The sequence below is a fragment of the Odontesthes bonariensis genome, chromosome 10 (genome assembly GCF_027942865.1).
Source record: "Odontesthes bonariensis isolate fOdoBon6 chromosome 10, fOdoBon6.hap1, whole genome shotgun sequence".
NCBI lineage: Eukaryota > Metazoa > Chordata > Actinopteri > Atheriniformes > Atherinopsidae > Odontesthes > Odontesthes bonariensis.
This window is the reverse complement of record NC_134515.1, coordinates 1,874,800-1,894,234: the sequence shown is the minus strand read 5'-3', so window position 1 is coordinate 1,894,234 and position 19,435 is coordinate 1,874,800. Positions and strand designations below refer to the sequence as shown.

The following is a 19,435-nucleotide window of genomic DNA, read 5'->3' as shown; positions in this document are numbered from 1 at the left end:
AACATTTCTTAATTCTTTAACACTGTCCTTGAACTCTGAGCTCTGTTCTGTGAAGGTGGTTAGAGCGCAGACTGTGCGGCGGCGAGCTTTTCCAACCTCCTGACGTGACGCTGTTGACACTCAGAGCGTCGGTGGGCTTCAGCAGCAGCCGCCCCTGTCGGCCCTGCTGGCCGTCTGTCGGCTCCCTCAGACCCAAGATGGCTTCGTCCAGGGAGGTCTGCTGGGGGACGGGAACTTCAAACTCCGACTGGTAATACGCCACGACGCCGTCCCCGCCGTCGGCGTCTCCTTCACTGCAGCAGCACAGAGAGAGACTTTGGTCAGAGTCAGAGAGGCAACAGTCCCTGCATGCTGTCGGTCAGATTGGGACAGTCGGATGCTAACGGTTAGCTTAGCTTAGCGTACAGACTCTGGCTCTGCCTGAGCTCACAGATACAGCCGCCTGCACCTCTAAAGCTCCTGATCATGTGATCAGATCACAGAGAGGCGGCCCACCTGAACACCCAGCGTACCTGAAGGCCTGGACCGAGGAGTCTCGGAAGTATTTGGCCAGCACCGAGTTTTTGGCGTAAATCAGCTTCAGCTGAAAGACAAAAAGGTCACATGTCATCAATTTACGTCCTCCTTCCAACACGACACAGGCTGTGTTCGAAACCTGATACTTCTCCTTCTACTCATACTAACTTTTTGAGTTAGTATGCGAGTTTGAGTAAGCGAGAAGTTCCCGGATGCATACTAGATTCTCCGAAATGTTGGGTATGCATCATGAGGTTACTACTCATACTCAAACTACCCAAGATGCAACATAACGTGACGTCGCCGATCGTCATTTCCTGTCAAAACGGCAGTTTCAAGCTAGCTACAACGAGGGTAGGTTCACTTCCTGTTTTCAAAACAAAAGCACCAATTGTATGGTAATGGCTTTCCCTTTGATAAAAGGCAACGGGTATTTTATTTTGTGAAAATAACAGGAAGTGCGTTAGCTCACTGCGGCTAGCTTTAGTAGCGCCGAATTCATGGGAACAAAATTGTAAACAGCCGGTATTTTGTCAGGTTTTCAACACGCGAAATGCATTGTGGGTAAACGCTCTGCAAACTGTCTGATCGATGAGTATGTAGTATGTAGTATGTAGTATGCAGCATGTAGTATGTAGCATGTAGTATGTAGTATGCACTATGTAGTATGTAGCATATAGTATGTAGTATGTAGTATGTAGTATGCACTATGTAGTATGTAGCATATAGTATGTAGTATGCAGTATGTAGTATGCAGTATGTAGTATGTAGTATGTAGCATGTAGTATGTAGTATGCACTATGTAGTATGTAGCATATAGTATGTAGTATGTAGTATGTAGCATGTAGTATGTAGTATGCACTATGTAGCATGTAGTATTTAGTATGTAGCATGTAGTATGTAGCATCTAGTATGTAGTATATAGCATGTAGTATGTAGTATGCACTATGTAGTATGTAGCATATAGTATGTAGTATGTAGTATGCACTATGTAGTATGTAGCATATAGTATGTAGTATGTAGCATGTAGTATGCAGTATGTAGTATGTAGTATGTAGCATGTAGTATGTAGTATGCACTATGTAGTATGTAGCATATAGTATGTAGCATGTAGTATGTAGTATGTAGTATGCACTATGTAGCATGTAGTATTTAGTATGTAGCATGTAGTATGTAGCATCTAGTATGTAGTATATAGCATGTAGTATGTAGTATGCACTATGTAGTATGTAGCATATAGTATGTAGTATGTAGTATGTAGCATGTAGTATGTAGTATGCACTATGTAGCATGTAGTATTTAGTATGTAGCATGTAGTATGTAGCATCTAGTATGTAGTATATAGCATGTAGTATGTAGTATGCACTATGTAGTATGTAGCATATAGTATGTAGTATGTAGTATGCACTATGTAGTATGTAGCATATAGTATGTAGTATGTAGCATGTAGTATGCAGTATGTAGTATGTAGAATGTAGCATGTAGTATGTAGTATGCACTATGTAGTATGTAGCATATAGTATGTAGTATGTAGCATGTAGTATGTAGTATGCACTATGTAGCATGTAGTATTTAGTATGTAGCATGTAGTATGTAGCATCTAGTATGTAGTATATAGCATGTAGTATGTAGTATGCACTATGTAGCATGTAGTATGTAGTATGTAGTATGTAGTATGTAGCATGTAGCAAGTAGTATGTAGCATGTTTCGAACACAGCCACAGAGCAGAAGTGAAGCGAGTGACGCATTCGGGGAGGCGAGCTCCCATGATGCCTTGCGGCTCACCTGCTGCTTGACCAGATCAGCCAGTTTCCTGAACTGCTGACTGCTGGGATCTTCATGCTCTGCTTTGAAGGGCTCGTTGCTGATCCCCATGGAGCCGATGTAAACCCTCTTCAGTCTGACATCATGGCGCACTGACGGGACGGAAGATCAAAAAAAAGCTTTATTTACACACAACATTAACAGCTTCTGCATCCTTAGATCTAAAATCCTAGACCTTCACCACAAGCCTCACAAAGAAAGCAGTCAGTGGACAGAAACACTTTGCACACTAAGGGTTTTCAAGGGTGGAAAAAGTAAGTAACAGCAGGTGAGATTCCCGTCCTGAGCGTCTCTGGAGCAGGAATGAGGTCTAAACAGGAAACGATGACGCTCTGCCGTCATTCACCAGAAGAGCGAGTTGAACGAGTGTCACAGAAAGTCTGGCTGTGTTCGTGTGTTCGAAACCGCATACTGCATACCAGGGTATCTGCACATTTTTTAATCAACAAATTTAATGACTTTTAAGACCTTTTTAAGACCTCTACGAATAAAAATAAAGACCATTACCACGGCAAAAATATATATAAAAACTACACTCTAGGCTGTTCGGTGTTGAAAAAAAGTCCAGTGTGAAATGTGTGCTTCAGTGATACCCAAGGGAACACCACACACTACAGGACAATCGTGCCCAATTGTCACACCTCTGCGAAGGAGCGTGTTTTCGCTGCCATTTGTCTGTCTGTTTGTCTGAGGCTCTGAGCAAAATAAATCCATAATTGAACCTAATTTTCGAGTTATGTCTACTGTGCTTTTACAACTAGCAAAACGATTTTACTACCCAAGTTAACTTAAACCAGAACTTTGGACAACTCACGTGAAGCGCAGACTATGGACAGTGACTTTGCATTGCATAAACCACACGACAAAATCTAATTTCCTTCGGGATTAATAAAGTATCTCCAATCTAATCAAATAAATAAAAACGAGCACAGAGCGCTCACACAGTCAATGGCATGTACCCATAGAAAAAATAAACACTCACACACACGTCACACAACCTGACTATCGACTGCTAACAACCATGATCAGTAACCTACACAAACCCAGACACATAATGGCTCGGCGGCCAGCAATCGGATAAACCAATGAAGTGAATCAATCCTGTGAAAGAATGAAAACAAGTGAATGAAACCTGCACTCACCCATTATGAAGTTAACTCTGCCAGCCCCTCCATAACCTGCTCAGCCAACTCCTTGACGTCGGGTATGGTTGGTAACGTTACGGCGGCTAGCATTAGCAACGAGGCTGCTAGGCTTGCTAAATCGGTAAGCATTAGGCTACAGAAGAAAGCTAGTCTTTTTAGTTACATTATATTATCATCTTTCTTCTCGGCTATAACCTTTGTTTACGGCCACTGGCCCTAACCTGACGCCCTAGCTGTCAAATCACCGGAAGTTTTCACCGGAAGTACTGGCGCACACACAAAAGTTCGAACGTCAGCGGTCGCCATATTGTGCACAGAGCGATAGACTCTCCAGACATATCTTTCTTTCATTTCGCCCAGATGAAATTTAATGCCACTCTTCGAAAATCGACGAAATTTAAGACATTTTAAGACCTTAAAAGAGTTTTTTTATTTAAGACTTTTTAAGGATCCGCGGAGACCCTGCATACTGATCGATCAGACAGTATGTAGAGCGTTTACCCACAATGCATTTCGCTCCTGCCCGAGGCGAAATCAGCCGGCCTGAAGCTGATTTCTCTTAAGCTCTAAACTCTGTAAACTTTAGCAACATTTGAGACATTTTCAGGTCGTTTAGATCCCCAACGTGTTGAAAACCTGACAAAATACCGGCTGTTTACAATTTAGTTCCCACGAATTCAGCGCTACTAAAGCTAGCCGCAGTGAGCAACGCACTTCCAGTTATTTTCACAAAATAAAATACCCGTTGCCTTTACCATACAATTGGTGCTTTTATTTTGAAAACAGGAAGTGAACCTACCCTCGTTGTAGCTAGCTTGAAACTGCCGTTTTGACAGGAAATGACGATCGGTGACGTCACGTTACGTTGCATCTTGGGTAGTTTGAGTATGAGTAGTAACCTCATGATGCATACCCAACATTTCAGAGAATCTAGTATGCATCCGGGAACTTCTCGCTTACTCAAACTCGCATACTAACTCAGAAAGTTAGTAAGAGTAGTAGAAGAAGTATGCGGTTTGGAACACAGCCCCTGACATTGACCCCGCCCTCTGACCTCTGACTCCGCCCCCTGCCCCAAAGTTGCCCGTAAAGCCGCTCACAGTTGAAGTGCCACACCAGCATGCCGGTCAGCAGAGCCAGCGCGGCGGCCGTCCCCAGCAGGCCAAGCCCGATCAGAACCTTCTTCCTGCGGCCCGGCTTCTTCTCCAGCTGCCTGGAGTCCGACGTCGGCAGGAACTGTTCGCCGGCCCAGTCCATGTCCTGCAGGAGAGGAGAGGTGGTTAGTTTCCTGCAGATGTTACAGCACATCTGGGCCCAGAGCTGCCGCCCCGGCCCAGAGAGACTGACGTGTTCATTCATCTCTTACAGGCACAATCCTTTAATCTAAATGTTCCTCTCTTTTTAAACCAGGACTTCTTAAAGCATCTTTATTTATGAACCTGTGTTTGTGATGTAAAGAAATAACTCTGTCCTGAGTGCTTCCCCCTCTCCGTCTGTAATGTGCACATTAACTTCTGACTGACGCTCTTATCCAATCACACAGCAGGAAGTGCTGCTGTCACACTGAACAAACTCACAAGGTGGCTTTAAAAATGAGAGACTGATCAGATTTCTGTTTCCACAAAGTCAGACTTCAGCCTGGTTATCTGAATGTGGCTCATAAAATAATCATAATATGAGTCATATTAATGCCAAACTGGTGAAAACATCCTGTTTTATGACTTTATTTACATTTTCCAGACAGAACTCAGCACACATAAGGAGCTCACACACCAGGAAACAAATAAATCAGATAACAGCAGGAATTTAAAGTATGAACATCAAAGTACGGTACCGCTGTTCAACTCTGAGTGATACAGCAGTCATCAGGATCTCTGTGAAATCTCCAGAAAAATATCTGAGATTTTATTTTTTAATCTCAGGATCCCCTGGAAAAAGATCCAAGATTAAATCAAAGATCCCTGATTAAACTAAAGATTGCAGATTAAACCAAAGATCGCAGATTAAACTAAAGATTAAACCAAAGATCACAGATTAAACCAAAAGATCACAGATTAAACTAAATATCACAGATTAAACCAACAGATCGCAGATTTGATCGCAGATTAAACCAACAGATCGCAGATTAAACCAAAGATCGCAGATTAAACCAAAGATCGCAGATTAAACTAAAGATCGCAGATTAAACTAAATATCGCAGATTAAACCAACAGATCGCAGATTAAACTAAAGATCGCAGATTAAACTAAATATCGCAGATTAAACCAAAGATCGCAGATTAAACTAAATATCGCAGATTAAACTAAAGATCGCGGATTAAACTAAAGATCACAGATTAAACTAAAGATCGCAGATTAAACCAAAGATCGCAGATTAAACTAAATATCGCAGATTAAACTAAATATTGCAGATTAAACTAAAGATCGCGGATTAAACTAAAGATCACAGATTAAATCAAAGATCGCAGATTAAACCAACAGATCGCAGATTAAACCAAAGATCGCAGATTAAACCAAAGATCGCAGATTAAACCAACAGATCGCAGATTAAACTAAAGATCACAGATTAAACTGAAGATCGCAGATTAAATCAAAGATCACATACTAAACCAAAGATCGCAGATTAAACCAAAGATCGCAGATTAAACTAAAGATCGCAGATTAAACCAACAGATCGCAGATTAAACTAAAGATCACATATTAAACTAAAGATCACAGATTAAACTAAATATCACAGAATAAACTAAAGATCAAAGATTAAACTAAAGATCGCAGATTAAACCAAAGATCACAGATTAAACCAAAGATCGCAGATTAAACCAAAGATCACAGATTAAACCAAAGATCGCAGATTAAACCAAAGATCGCAGATTAAACTAAAGATTGCAGATTAAACTAAAGATCGCAGATTAAACCCGAATCACCTTAAATCAGATTAACTCTGGTTCAGACTCTGGTTCAGACTCCGGTTCAGACTCCGGTTCAGACTCCGATTCAGACTCCGATTCAGACTCCGATTCAGACTCCGATTCAGACTCCGATTCAGACTCAGATTCAGACTCAGATTCAGACTCAGGCTCTTTACAGAGTCCACACCCTGTTAGTGCTGCAGCGCCTGAAACCAGAACAGGTTTGACTCAAAGCTTCTGTTTAATAACAATAAGCAGTTTACTGAGGATCATTTGACTGAACATTTCAGGATGTTTAAACACAAAGCAGAACAAAGTAGTTCTTCTTCTTCTTGTTGTTGGATGTTTGGCTGCAGCTTCCATCCTCTCCTGTTCGGAGAGTTTCAGCTGAACATCAGACACAGGTTTTTGCTATGGGCAATGTGGGCGACCGCCCATGGCGCACTCTATGCAAGGGTCAGTCCAAATAAACTGTATTTCATTCCTAACATGAACATAGACCCATATACCTCCAGTTAATTAACTGGGTTATGTGAAAAATATATAAAATAACATAAATTTGTGCAGTCATCTACGTGAATTTGTTTACATCACGGGACTCCGGTTGATTGACGGGTGAACGGACGGCGTTAAAGGGAAAAGCAAAAGGTAATAATGTGGAGTCATCATGGATCATCATCATGGTGAAAGACCAAATAAGCCATCAGGTGCCCAGTTTAGAAAGAGAAGAAGAGAAGAAGAGGAGAAACGGGCAGAAGATAAAGGGATGCAGATTTCTATCAGTGACGTAGGCTGTAGGCTATCTGTTAGCCTCTTGCTAACATGTTGCTATTAGCCACGACTGTGTTTGATTCTTAGTTTTGCTGAACTAGAATTGAGGCATCATGTCATGCAGCTAATTTCACCCAAAGGCTGGTCCGGCTTGTGTTTGCAACCCAACATGTTAATGTTAAAGCTAATGCTAATGTTAATGTTATAGCCAGCTGTAAACAGGCTGAAAACAGCTGCTACAGTCTGAGCTCTGTTGTTAGCATAACTGCAGGAATATGTTTTTATGCTCCATACAGTAGGGCCGGCACGGTATATGTATTCGTACCGAACCGTCACGGTACGGGGGTCACGGTTCGGCACGTGCATTTCCACGCAGAATACACACGGTACGGAAGTTTTCTGAACGCGGAACTGTTATTTTGCAAGAGTTTCCTTCAGGACCCATTTAAACACTGCCACATGCAAGCTCTGATTGGTCCGTAGAGATATACGCTTTCGGACAGAGTAGTTATAAGAACGCAGTTATCAGAACTGTCCTACTCGAATTTCGTTCTGATAACTGTCCTTCCCCAGCGGAGCTGTTTCAGTCTGCATTCGCACATGAGTCGGGACTGATGCGCCGCGCGCAGCCGTCCGCGTCAGTGACGTGTTAGCCGTTAGCCGTTTAGCGCCACATTCAACAACAAAACAAAACAAAACAAAACCCGAGAGAAGAAAAAACACCACAAAGAAGCTAATATGGAGAGCGGGGAGGCCACTGTGTTCATGGTCACATCAGGCGTCTAACATCGAGGCTGGAAGAGCTCACAGAGTCAGGATCAAGCGCAGGCGATACTTCTTCGTTTCATGAAGGAAGAAAGGAGAGCAGCGCGCCGCAGACAAAGGAGACAACGTGTAAGTTTAACTTATTAAACACGCGCCGGTTCTGTCTGTGTGGTATGAGGAAACATTTCAGCCGTGATAGCATGAAATGGGGCGCAGCTACCGACCACCACACACCTCCGTCAGATGCGTTCTATAGAACTATGAAAAGACCCGACCAATTACGTCTCCCAAATGTATTACAACAACCCCTGGATACGAATACATGCAGAGCAAAAAAAATTACCGAAGCAATTGGAATTTACATCGCATCTGCTATGCGCCCATATTCCACTGTAGAAGAGGCAGGATTCAGATATCTATTACATGTGCTCGAACCTCGCTACACGCCTCCTTCGGCACTGTACCCAAAATGTACCGAACCGTAGGGTCCGTACCGAGGTACGTACCGAACCGTGAGTTTTTTGTACCGTTCCACCCCTACCATACAGTAACCTTTATTTATGTAATGGTTATTTTTTTTAGGATTTTCAGGTTGCTTAAGGATTTGTGATTCATATTTATATTCTGTATTTCTTTTATGTATCATGTTTTTTCTCAGTTCTTTTTGTACCTTTTTGGATTTAAGATTATATATAATAAAATAATACAATATGCTGTCGTGTTGGTGCCGGGGTAAGTCTTTGCCGGGATGCCAGGACCGCCTGTGGTGGGATCATCTGAACTAACTCTGGTTCTGCCTCAGATTCTGGGTTTATGTTCATGTTGGAACATGTTTCAGTGAATCTCTGCAGCTGTTACCATGGAAACATCTGCAGGTATTCACTTTAAAGCTGCTCAGAACTGAACTAACTCTGGTTCTGCCTCAGATTCTGGGTTTATGTTCATGTTGGAACATGTTTCAGTGAATCTCTGCAGCTGTTACCATGGAAACATCTGCAGATATTCACTTTAAAGCTGCTCAGAACTGAACTAACTCTGGTTCTGCCTCAGATTCTGGGTTTATGTTCATGTTGGAACATGTTTCAGTGAATCTCTGCAGCTGTTACCATGGAAACATCTGCAGATATTCACTTTAAAGCTGCTCAGAACTGAACTAACTCTGGTTCTGCCTCAGATTCTGGGTTTATGTTCATGTTGGAACATGTTTCAGTGAATCTCTGCAGCTGTTACCATGGAAACATCTGCAGATATTCACTTTAAAGCTGCTCAGAACTGAACTAACTCTGGTTCTGCCTCAGATTCTGGGTTTATGTTCATGTTGGAACATGTTTCAGTGAATCTCTGCAGCTGTTACCATGGAAACATCTGCAGATATTCACTTTAAAGCTGCTCAGAACTGAACTAACTCTGGTTCTGCCTCAGATTCTGGGTTTATGTTCATGTTGGAACATGTTTCAGTGAATCTCTGCAGCTGTTACCATGGAAACATCTGCAGATATTCACTTTAAAGCTGCTCAGAACTGAACTAACTCTGGTTCTGACTCAGATTCTGGGTTTATGTTCATGTTGGAACAGGTTTCAGTGAATCTCTGCAGCCGCTTCCTGTTGCCATGGAAACATGTAAAGAACTGAGGACAACAACAACAACAACACCAACACACGGAACAGTCCGGTCCAGAAGAAGCAGGCTTGAACCCAGTTGGGCTGCACCTTTAATCAGACTGAAGCAGCGTTTACCGCCCTCAGCTCCGCCGTGCACCAGCCGTATTGATCAGGTGATCACATGCCTTCACCGTATTGATCAGGTGATCACATGCCTTCACCGTATTGATCAGGTGATCACATGCCTTCACCGTATTGATCAGGTGATCACATGACTTCACCGTATTGATCAGGTGATCACATGCCTTCACCGTATTGATCAGGTGATCACATGACTTCACCGTATTGATCAGGTGATCACATGCCTTCACCGTATTGATCAGGTGATCACATGACTTCACTGTATTGATCAGGTGATCACATGCCTTCACCGTATTGATCAGGTGATCACATGACTTCACCGTATTGATCAGGTGATCACATGCCTTCACCGTATTGATCAGGTGATCACATGACTTCACCGTATTGATCAGGTGATCACATGACTTCACCGTATTGACTGGCTGTAGTTACTGTTTTGGTTCTGAGTCGGTTGTGTTCCGGCTCTTTGTCACCAGTTAAGTCGGTAACGCACCAGTTTCCTTTCCAACCATAAATAAACGAAATAAAAAAATCCTGACGTTTTAAAATCTAACTTCATCATCAGGCTAAAGTCTCTGTTATCTGCAGAAAGAAATGTTAAATACCAGCTTATCATCTTATGCATATGTTTTTCTCTTGTCCAGCTCTTACAAATTTTTGGCAAATTTACTTCAGCACCAAGTCTACGGTACTCTCAGGACTGTTCACACTTCACCACACACTGGCCTTTGTGCTCTTCCAGAAGACTTTACCCTATTATACCCCAACACAAGAAACTTGTTCAAGTAGAAGAGACTTGAGCAAAGTTTACAGTAAATGGCAACCATTTATGGATTTTTTTGCAACAATATAACCCCCCCCCTTTCTTCTTTTATTTATTTTTTTCTATTATTTATGTTATTTATCTGTTATGTTTATGCAGACAGTTTAATCATCTTGTCATAAATTCTTTTTCATTGTATAGTCTATTTGGCCTTTTTTCTTTCTGCAATTGTTTGTTCTTAAAACATAAAAAGATAATCTATATCTGAGGGTGTATACAAACATGTTTAATGACCACACCATTGTATACCGCTATATGTATGCTAGGTGCCTCTGTTCAGGGGCGCCGCCAGGAATTTTGGGCCCCATGAAAGATTCTAATTTGGTTTTTTTCCAAACATAGCCCGCCATCACAATAGCAGTTTTGTCATACTTTTCGTTGCCCATTCATGGACCATGGGTTTGTGTGATTTTAAATACATAATGTAATGGAAGTAATCAACTGAGTATTTATACTGTCTTTTAGGCAGCAGTCATGTACAGTCTAAACACACTGCTTTCCACACAACATAAATACCTGGAAATCCAATGAATTTTTTGGTTGGGTAGAAAGCTGTGTACAGAGGCTCTGTTCCTCTTGTATACACATCAATAAAAAAAGAAATATTAAACAAAAAAACCAGCTTAGCTTCTGTTGTTTCCTGTTAGCAACATATCTGACAGCTTCGCACTGACTGGAGAGGGGGAAAGAACTTAAGAGGAACAAAACAGAATGACGCACAGGTGCACGCCCACTCACACAGATGGCATCTCAGGTGAAACTGGCGACGCCGCGGTGACGTCACAGCCAGGTTTCAGGTGCGGAACTTACCTGTGTGGGACTGAACGTCTCGTCTGAGTCCAGGTGATCCATAGCTCCGCGGTACCGGCTGGAAGGCTGAAAGCTCCCGGTTCTCCCGCTCTATTTCCCGGTGTATCGTGTCGCTTCTACCGGTCCGACGGGCCCGCTGTCATGGCGGCGGCAGGTGCTTCTGTCTCAGGTGCTTCTGGCTCAGGTGCTTCTGGCTCAGGTGCTTCTGGCTCAGGCGGAGGCTCAGCTCTGGTTCTGAAAAGCTTTCAGACCGGGTTTACAGTCAGCACGGCGGGAGGTTCGGTGCTGTTGGCGGCCCCGTGTCGGAGCGGGTTCACGCGGTGACTGAAGCCACAGGTGCAGACACACCTGTTACCTGCGGCGCGCCGCTCCCTCCCATCAGCCACTGCGCGACAGAAACCATCAAAACCGGTTCTGACGGCCCCACTTGTTCTGTTTAGGTTAAAGGTTCCTGAGATTCAGAATGAATCTGTTTCATACAGAATACTGAAAAGGGTTTTAAATGAAAACAGCTCAGTGAAAGGAGAGTTGTTCTGCTTCTTCCCTCATCTTCAGTCCTTGTACCTGAGCATCTTCAGAGGAATGTGTTTTTTCTTTGTTCAGCCACTTAAAGGTGGGGTAGGGGATCTTTTTCTGGAGCATTTTTTTTACATATTGCTTGAAATACTCCCCCATTGCAACCAATTAATTAAAAGTTTTGACACAAATATGGAAAGTTTTAGTGGCCTCTAGAACGTACAATCTAGGAAAAACAGTGTCCAATCATACTGAACGGACCGTTAACGATGATTGGATTCTGATGCGTCTATCAAACTGCAATCTGCTCCTCCCTCCCCCTCCTTCCCCCTGTGCACGTACCCTGCTCCGTGAACGAATTACGCGTCCAGAAGCTTGGCAGGAAGCTAAACTAGAGCCAGCTTGGCTAGCACCTAGCATTATTAAACGTATAGTTAGCATATACTAAATACTAAATACTAAATACGGCAACGATCGATGCTTGCTGTCAGAACAGCGCTCGTGCACCTTCGTGGTCGTGCGCGTTCATGTACTCTAGAGGCGTGCCTTCGGGGGGAAAGTGAAGAAAAGGGTTGGGACTTTTTACCTGTGTATTTTCAAAATGCAGCTTCGCTGGACTCAAAATCCAGGATCTCCTACCCTACCTTTAACTCTGAGCTGTAAACCATTCAGGCAGGAAAAAGGCTCCTAACTCAAGGGATGAACCAGTGTTGTGTCCACACTTTAAACTGGATCTTTAGGCACTTTGTTCCCAGCAGTCTGTCACAGAGACGCATCGTTTGTTCCCATTTCTTTAGCTGCATCTCTGAAAAACAGCTTCATAGTTTCAACTTTTTTGTACATTTACGTTTAAAACTGCTTTCAGTTACCAAAAGAGTCAAATTAATATAAGAAATTCAGTTTAAAAAAATCCTAATCCCAAAAAAATGAACGTTATCACGTCTGAAAGTAGGAAAAAAACAGAAAATAATAAGAATTATATTTTATTCAACATCAAGAAAAAGTAAATAAGATTCAATTTAAAGCTTAAAAAAGGAATATAAGATATAATCTAATGACTAATTATGGAATAATTAATATAAATGAAATGATTAAACTGTTTTATGCCAGCAGAAATTAATAATCTAGAAGCTCTTTGTGGGTTTTAGACTGGAATTAAGATTTGTTCCCATTTCTTTAGCTGCATGTGTGAAAAACAGCAAAGATAACACAGTGTGACAGACAGAAAACAGGATTTCTGCAGCAACAAGGTGATTCCCAAAGAGCTGTTAGCTGAAAACTTGGCATATCTCAGCATGGTGTGCAGTGTGTCCTTAAAACATTTGAGGAAACTGGACAAGTGGAGGACAGAAGAAGAAGTGTCAGGCCTAAAGAACTATCTCCAGCAGATGAACAGGAGGAAATCTGCCCGAAAGCCGCCAAATAAAACGGAAAAAACACCAAATGAAACAAAAAAATACAACCGAAAACACTAAATAAAACAGAAGAAACACAGGCCTGACTTTTTCCTGGAGAACCATTTTGTGATGCAAATGTATTACTCTGTTGAACGCATATTGTTTTGAGAAGCAAGACGCTTTATTGTTTAAACCCCAGCCAACTAGCCGGACTACCTTCATCAACACCAAAACGAGGCTGGAACTCTGCTCACAGGACGCAGCAGGGGGTAAGAAGATGTTCAGAAATGATGTTGCTGACATGGGATGTTACACGGCTTCATGTCAGAAAAGGCGAACTGTCCCTTTAAGGTGGAGCGTCCTTCTCCAGGCTCTGGTGGGAGGGGCTACAGTGTGAGGGGCGGAGCCTGTTTCCTGACCTGAGGAGACGATCGTAAAGAAAAACTCGGCACACACACTCTGGGTTCTGTTGTCTTTATTAGTGGAATGGAATATACACCTCTGTGCTTTAATGCTGTTTTCTCCATCGTTCGCTCACCACTCCTCCCTCACAGAGACCGAACATCAGCTGTTTCACTCCCCCTCTCACCACTGCTTTGTCTTTTTCATCTGACACACAGGAAATAAAACCTTTACATGTATCTGCTCACGTCCTGTTCAGATGAAGAGCTGCAGACAGTCAAAGAGCAACTCAACACTGTGTCCACCTTAAAATTCAGGTTCATGCCTGTGGACGGGGGGCGGAGCCTCAGGGCGGAGGGGGCGGGGCCTCAGGGTGGTGGGGGCGGAGCCTCAGGAAGCCCGGCACATCTGGCCGACCAAACACCAGACACTCAGAACAGGGGATTCAGTGTGAAGTTGCTCTTTAAATCTGCCGCTGAAGTGCAGCAACATTTGAAAACATGTGACTTTAAAGGAGACATTTTCTAAATAAAATTCAAATCGTGATGAAAACATTTTAATCCATCAGCCACAACTTTAAAACCACCGGCAGCTGAATTTACAGAATATGTCATGATAAGTTCTGCTGGGAAACTCCTGGATTCATGAATCTGAAACACAGCTGGATCCCACCCATAACCATAAACCTCAACAAACCCCACCCAACGACACTGAGCGGGTGGTGTTAATGTTGTGGCTGGAGTCTGCGCACACAAGTCATCCGACACCACACCCGAAATCTGTCAATAAAACTCATATTTAGTCTCATTGGGACATTAAAACAATGTGAAAACATGTTGGACAGAATGGTATGAGGACAGAATGGTATGAGGACAGAATGGTATCAGGACAGAATGGTATCAGGACAGAATGGTATAAGGACAGAATGGTATAAGGACAGAATGGTATCAGGACAGAATGGTATAAGGACAGAATGGTATAAGGACAGAATGGTATCAGGACAGAATGGTATCAGGACAGAATGGTATCAGGACAGAATGGTATCAGGACAGAATGGTATCAGGACAGAATCGTATAAGGACAGAATGGTATAAGGACAGAATGGTATAAGGACAGAATCATATAAGGACAGAATGGTATAAGGACAGAATGGTATAAGGACAGAATCATATAAGGACAGAATGGTATCAGGACAGAATGGTATAAGGACAGAATGGTATCAGGACAGAATGGTATCAGGACAGAATGGTATCAGGACAGAATCATATAAGGACAGAATGGTATAAGGACAGAATGGTATCAGGACAGAATGGTATGAGGACAGAATGGTATCAGGACAGAATGGTATCAGGACAGAATGGTATCAGGACAGAATGGTATAAGGACAGAATGGTATAAGGACAGAATGGTATCAGGACAGAATGGTATCAGGACAGAATGGTATAAGGACAGAATGGTATCAGGACAGAATGGTATCAGGACAGAATGGTATAAGGACAGAATGGTATCAGGACAGAATGGTATCAGGACAGAATGGTATCAGGACAGAATGGTATCAGGACAAAATGGTATCAGGACAGAATGGTATCAGGACAGAATGGTATCAGGACAGAATGGTATCAGGACAGAATGGTATAAGGACAGAATGGTATCAGGACAGAATGGTATCAGGACAGAATGGTATCAGGACAGAATGGTATCAGTGGCTCCCGGCCGTCGCACATGCAAATATTCAACCCAGAACGGTTCAGAACCGTCATAACTGGGACGGCTGCAGAAATGTGGAACACATCGAGCTCAAACTGAAGTGAGGACAACCTCCTGCTGTGATAAATAAATAATTATGCCTCTGAAATGATAAATAAGGGTCTACTGTTATTAATAAAATATAACTTATTTCCTTAAATCAGATAAACATTTAATTTAAATAATTCACTCATCCAAATATTCGTGTTATTTTATTTAAATCAGGACTTATTTATTCATTTCAAAGGAATAGTATTCTAAGCTATTTATTTACAATCAATTTTTTAAAATGGCATCCCACATCCTCCCATTCAGTGAGTAAAATATGATATTTTCATCATTTTGGAAGAAACAAAGTTACATTTAAAAAGATAATAAATTATTTAAATGCTTCAACCTTCGACTGAGATTCAGTTCTTCAGGAATTATTAATGTGAGGACTAATAATTCTGAATAAAATCAATCGAAACTAAAATAAAGTTGTTGTTAAACTTCCTGCAGTGCCCCCTGCTGGGTGGATGTATGAGGTTCAGCAGCTTTAAGCAGCAACAATCCATCAATTCACCAACTTTTAAACTCACTTTCAGAACCTGAAGATATACAAATCTGACACCAATCTGTGCAGCCAATCACAGAACACACGAGCTCACTTTATGTTAAGTTTTGGGTCGATAATGACTTTTACACTGATTTATAAAAACTGATGGAAACTCAAAATGAGTCACTTTCAGTTAAACCAGCAGCTTCCGACCAGACGTCAAAAACAGGATTCTCCAGAAAAAGTCCCAAAAATGTTCACATTTCTTTTCCAGATGTGGACCCGTGCAGATGGGGGGGGGGGGGGGGGGGGGGGTGGCATGTTGGACCCTAATGTGAAGTTTAATGACACAAACAGTTTAAAGTGGATGAAAGTAAATCAGACTAACAGCCAGATTCGCACTCAGTCTGAACTCAAAACTGATGTTGGGAAGATGTAAAAATGTGAAATGATTAGATTCTAAGTGCTTTTGTGTTTTTATGAAATATAAATAAACTTTCTGTGGTTAATACACCTGAATGCATCATGCACGTGGACATTAAACGCCACATAAATGCTTTCAAAAACCCTGAATATGTGCAAATATGTGCAATTTTTAGCTTATTTTCCCAAAAATGGTTATTTAATGTTCTACGTAGTTCTATGTTGGAAGTTAATGATGTTAGTATGAACTGATGTGAGTCATTGAGACTCACACTGAGTTGGGGCGTCGGGGCGTTGGGGTGTTGGGGCGTCGGGGCGTCGGGGCATTGGGGCGTCGGGGCGTTGGGGCGTTGGGGTGTTGGGGCGTTGGGGTGTTGGGGTGTTGGGGCGTTGGGGCATTGGGGCGTCGGGGTGTTGGGGCGTTGGGGTGTTGGGGCGTTGGGGTGTTGGGGTGTTGGGGCGTTGGGGCATTGGGCGTTGGGGTGTTGGGTCGTTGGGGCATTGGGCGTTGGGGTGTTGGGTCGTTGGGGCATTGGGCGTTGGGGTGTTGGGTCGTTGGGGCGTTGAGCGTCGGGGTGTTGGGGCGTTGGGCGTTGGGGTGTTGGGTCGTTGGGGCGTTGGGGTGTTGGGTCGTTGGGGCATTGGGCGTTGGGGTGTTGGGTCGTTGGGGCATTGGGCGTTGGGGTGTGGGGCGTTGGGGCGTTGAGCGTTGGGGCGTTGAGCGTTGGGGCGTTGGGGCGTCGGGGCGTTGGGGTGTTGGGGCGTTGGGGTATTGGGGTGTTGGGGTGTTGGTGCATTGGGCGTTGGGGCGTCGGGGTGTTGGGGCGTTGGGGCGTTGGGGCGTCGGGGCGTTGGGGCGTCGGGGCGTCGGGGTGTTGGGGCGTCGGGGCGTCGGGGCGTCGGGGCGTCGGGGCGTCGGGGTGTTGGGGCGTTGGGGCGTCGGGGCGTCGGGGCGTCGGGGCGCTGGGGCGTCGGGGCGTTGGGGCGTCGGGGTGTTGGGGCATTGGGCGTTGGGGTGTTGGGGCATTGGGCGTTGGGGTGTTGGGTCGTTGGGGCGTTGAGCGTTGGGGTGTTGGGTCGTTGGGGCATTGAGCGTTGGGGCGTTGGGGCGTTGGGCGTTGGGGTGTTGGGTCGTTGGGGCATTGGGCGTTGGGGTGTTGGGTCGTTGGGGCATTGGGCGTTGGGGTGTGGGGCGTTGGGGCGTTGGGGCGTTGAGCGTTGGGGCGTTGAGCGTTGGGGCGTTGGGGCGTCGGGGTGTTGGGCGTTGGGGTGTTGGGGCGTTGGGGTATTGGGGTGTTGGGGTGTTGGTGCATTGGGCGTTGGGGCGTCGGGGTGTTGGGGCGTTGGGGCGTTGAGCGTTGGGGCGTCGGGGTGTTGGGGCGTTGAGCGTTGGGGCGTCGGGGTGTTGGGGCATTGGGATATTGGGGTGTTGGGGTGTTGGGCGTTGGGGCATTGGGCATTGGGGCGTCGGGGTGTTGGGGCGTTGGGGTGTTGGGGCGTTGGGGCATTGGGCGTTGGGGCGTCGGGGTATTGGGGCGTTGGGGTGTTGAGCGTTGGGCGTCGGGGCGTTGGGCGTCGGGGCGTTGAGCGTTGGGGTGTTGGGCGTTGGGGCGTTGGGGCGTTGAGCGTTGGGGTGTTGGGCGTTGGGGCGTTGGGGTGTTGGGCGCTGGGCGTCGGGGCGTTGGGCGTCGGGGCGTTGGGGCGTTGAGCGTTGGGGTGTTGAGCGTTGGGGTGTTGGGCATTGGGGTGTTGGGCGTTGGGCGTCGGGGCGTCGGGGCGTTGGGGCGTTGAGCGTTGGGGTGTTGGGCGTTGAGCGTTGGGGTGTTGGGCGTTGGGGCGTTGAGCGTTGGGGTGTTGGGCTTTGGGGAGTTGAGCGTTGGGGCGTTGAGCGTTGGGGTGTTGGGCGTTGGGGCGTTGAGCGTTGGGGCATTGGGGTGTTGGGGCGTTGGGCGTTGGGGTGTTTGGCATTGGGGTGTTGGGCGTTGGGGTGTTTGGCATTGGGGTGTTGGGCGTTGGGGCGTCGGGCCTGGCTGGAAGCCACAGATTCAGAACACTGTGAGAACAAACGCTGGATTCAGTCTCTTTTCTCAGTCTTTCCTCTGCAGGAGAAAACAGATAAAATACCTATAACGGTATCCATGCATATTTGTGACGGCTCATCATACAAATACACACACAGTCACACCCGCCCGCTGCCACGCACACACATTCAGGCGAGGAACATGCCCAAATGACTCAGAAATCGGTCACTTTGTCGATATAATCGGCTTGATTTCTCCTCGGTGGTGCAAACACTCTTTTGGAAAAGGTTGGAAGAGGTTTGGGGGGGTTGACCAACAAACCAACATCGTCATGCAAAAGAAAAGATGATGAGATCTTCTTCTTCTCCACCTCATTGTGTCTTTTTTCTCTGATAATGTTGATAAGTTCCTAGGGTCAGTAGCACTACTTCTACTGTACGAGGCTCATGCACGACAGACGCTCGTCTATCTTTTTTATCTTTAGGTTGGAAGATGCGGTTGAAGTTTATGATACAAAATATGTTACAGTATGTACGTCCAGTCTCCGTCTGTTCGCCTCATTAAGGCGCTCCCAGCCGCGGTCGCATGTGCCCGTTAGCGTGCACGCTAACGCTCCAGCGTGCACTCTTTGGAACACGAGACGCTGTGTTGCCATCGAATCAAAAAAGAAACTAAAATCTGCTTTTTTAATTAGTTTGGTTTCCATATTCAGAAGATTTAAACATAAAAAGGATTTAAACGTAAAAAGAATTTAAACGTAAAAACGATTTAAAAGTAAAAAGGATTTAAACGTAAAAACGATTTAAACGTAAAAATGATTTAAACGTAAAAAGGATTTAAATGTAAAAAGAATTTAAACGTAAAAAGGATTTAAATGTAAAAAGGATTTAAACGTAAAAAGAATTTAAACATAAAAAGGATTTAAAAGTAAAAAGGATTTAAACGTAAAAACGATTTAAACGTAAAAATGATTTAAACGTAAAAAGGATTTAAATGTAAAAAGAATTTAAACGTAAAAAGGATTTAAATGTAAAAAGGATTTATATGTAAAAAAGATTTAAACGTAAAAAGAATTTAAACGTAAAA

At 44.2% G+C, this 19,435-nt stretch overlaps 2 protein-coding genes across 2 annotated transcripts in view; both read right to left on the bottom strand.

Annotated features, from left to right (window-relative positions):
• Positions 1-11,680, bottom strand: part of LOC142390464 (suppressor of tumorigenicity 14 protein homolog) — a 31,451-nt gene extending 19,771 nt beyond the window's left edge. Inside the window, exons 1-5 of the mRNA XM_075475908.1 lie at positions 11,307-11,680; positions 4,587-4,746; positions 2,303-2,433; positions 513-583; positions 97-293 (exon numbers count right to left, since the gene is read on the bottom strand). Coding sequence (XP_075332023.1) covers positions 97-293; positions 513-583; positions 2,303-2,433; positions 4,587-4,746; positions 11,307-11,348 — 601 coding nt within the window. The 5' untranslated portion in view covers positions 11,349-11,680. The remainder of the gene's footprint in view (positions 1-96; positions 294-512; positions 584-2,302; positions 2,434-4,586; positions 4,747-11,306) is intronic.
• On the bottom strand, positions 11,423-19,174 carry LOC142390081 (uncharacterized). Its single transcript, XM_075475450.1, has 3 exons — positions 16,601-19,174; positions 11,662-11,691; positions 11,423-11,548 (listed from the first exon to the last, which is right to left on the bottom strand). The coding sequence occupies exons 1-3, from the start codon at positions 18,068-18,070 to the stop codon at positions 11,423-11,425; spliced, it is 1,626 nt and encodes a 541-aa protein (XP_075331565.1). The 5' UTR covers positions 18,071-19,174.
• Positions 19,175-19,435: the final 261 nt, after the last annotated feature.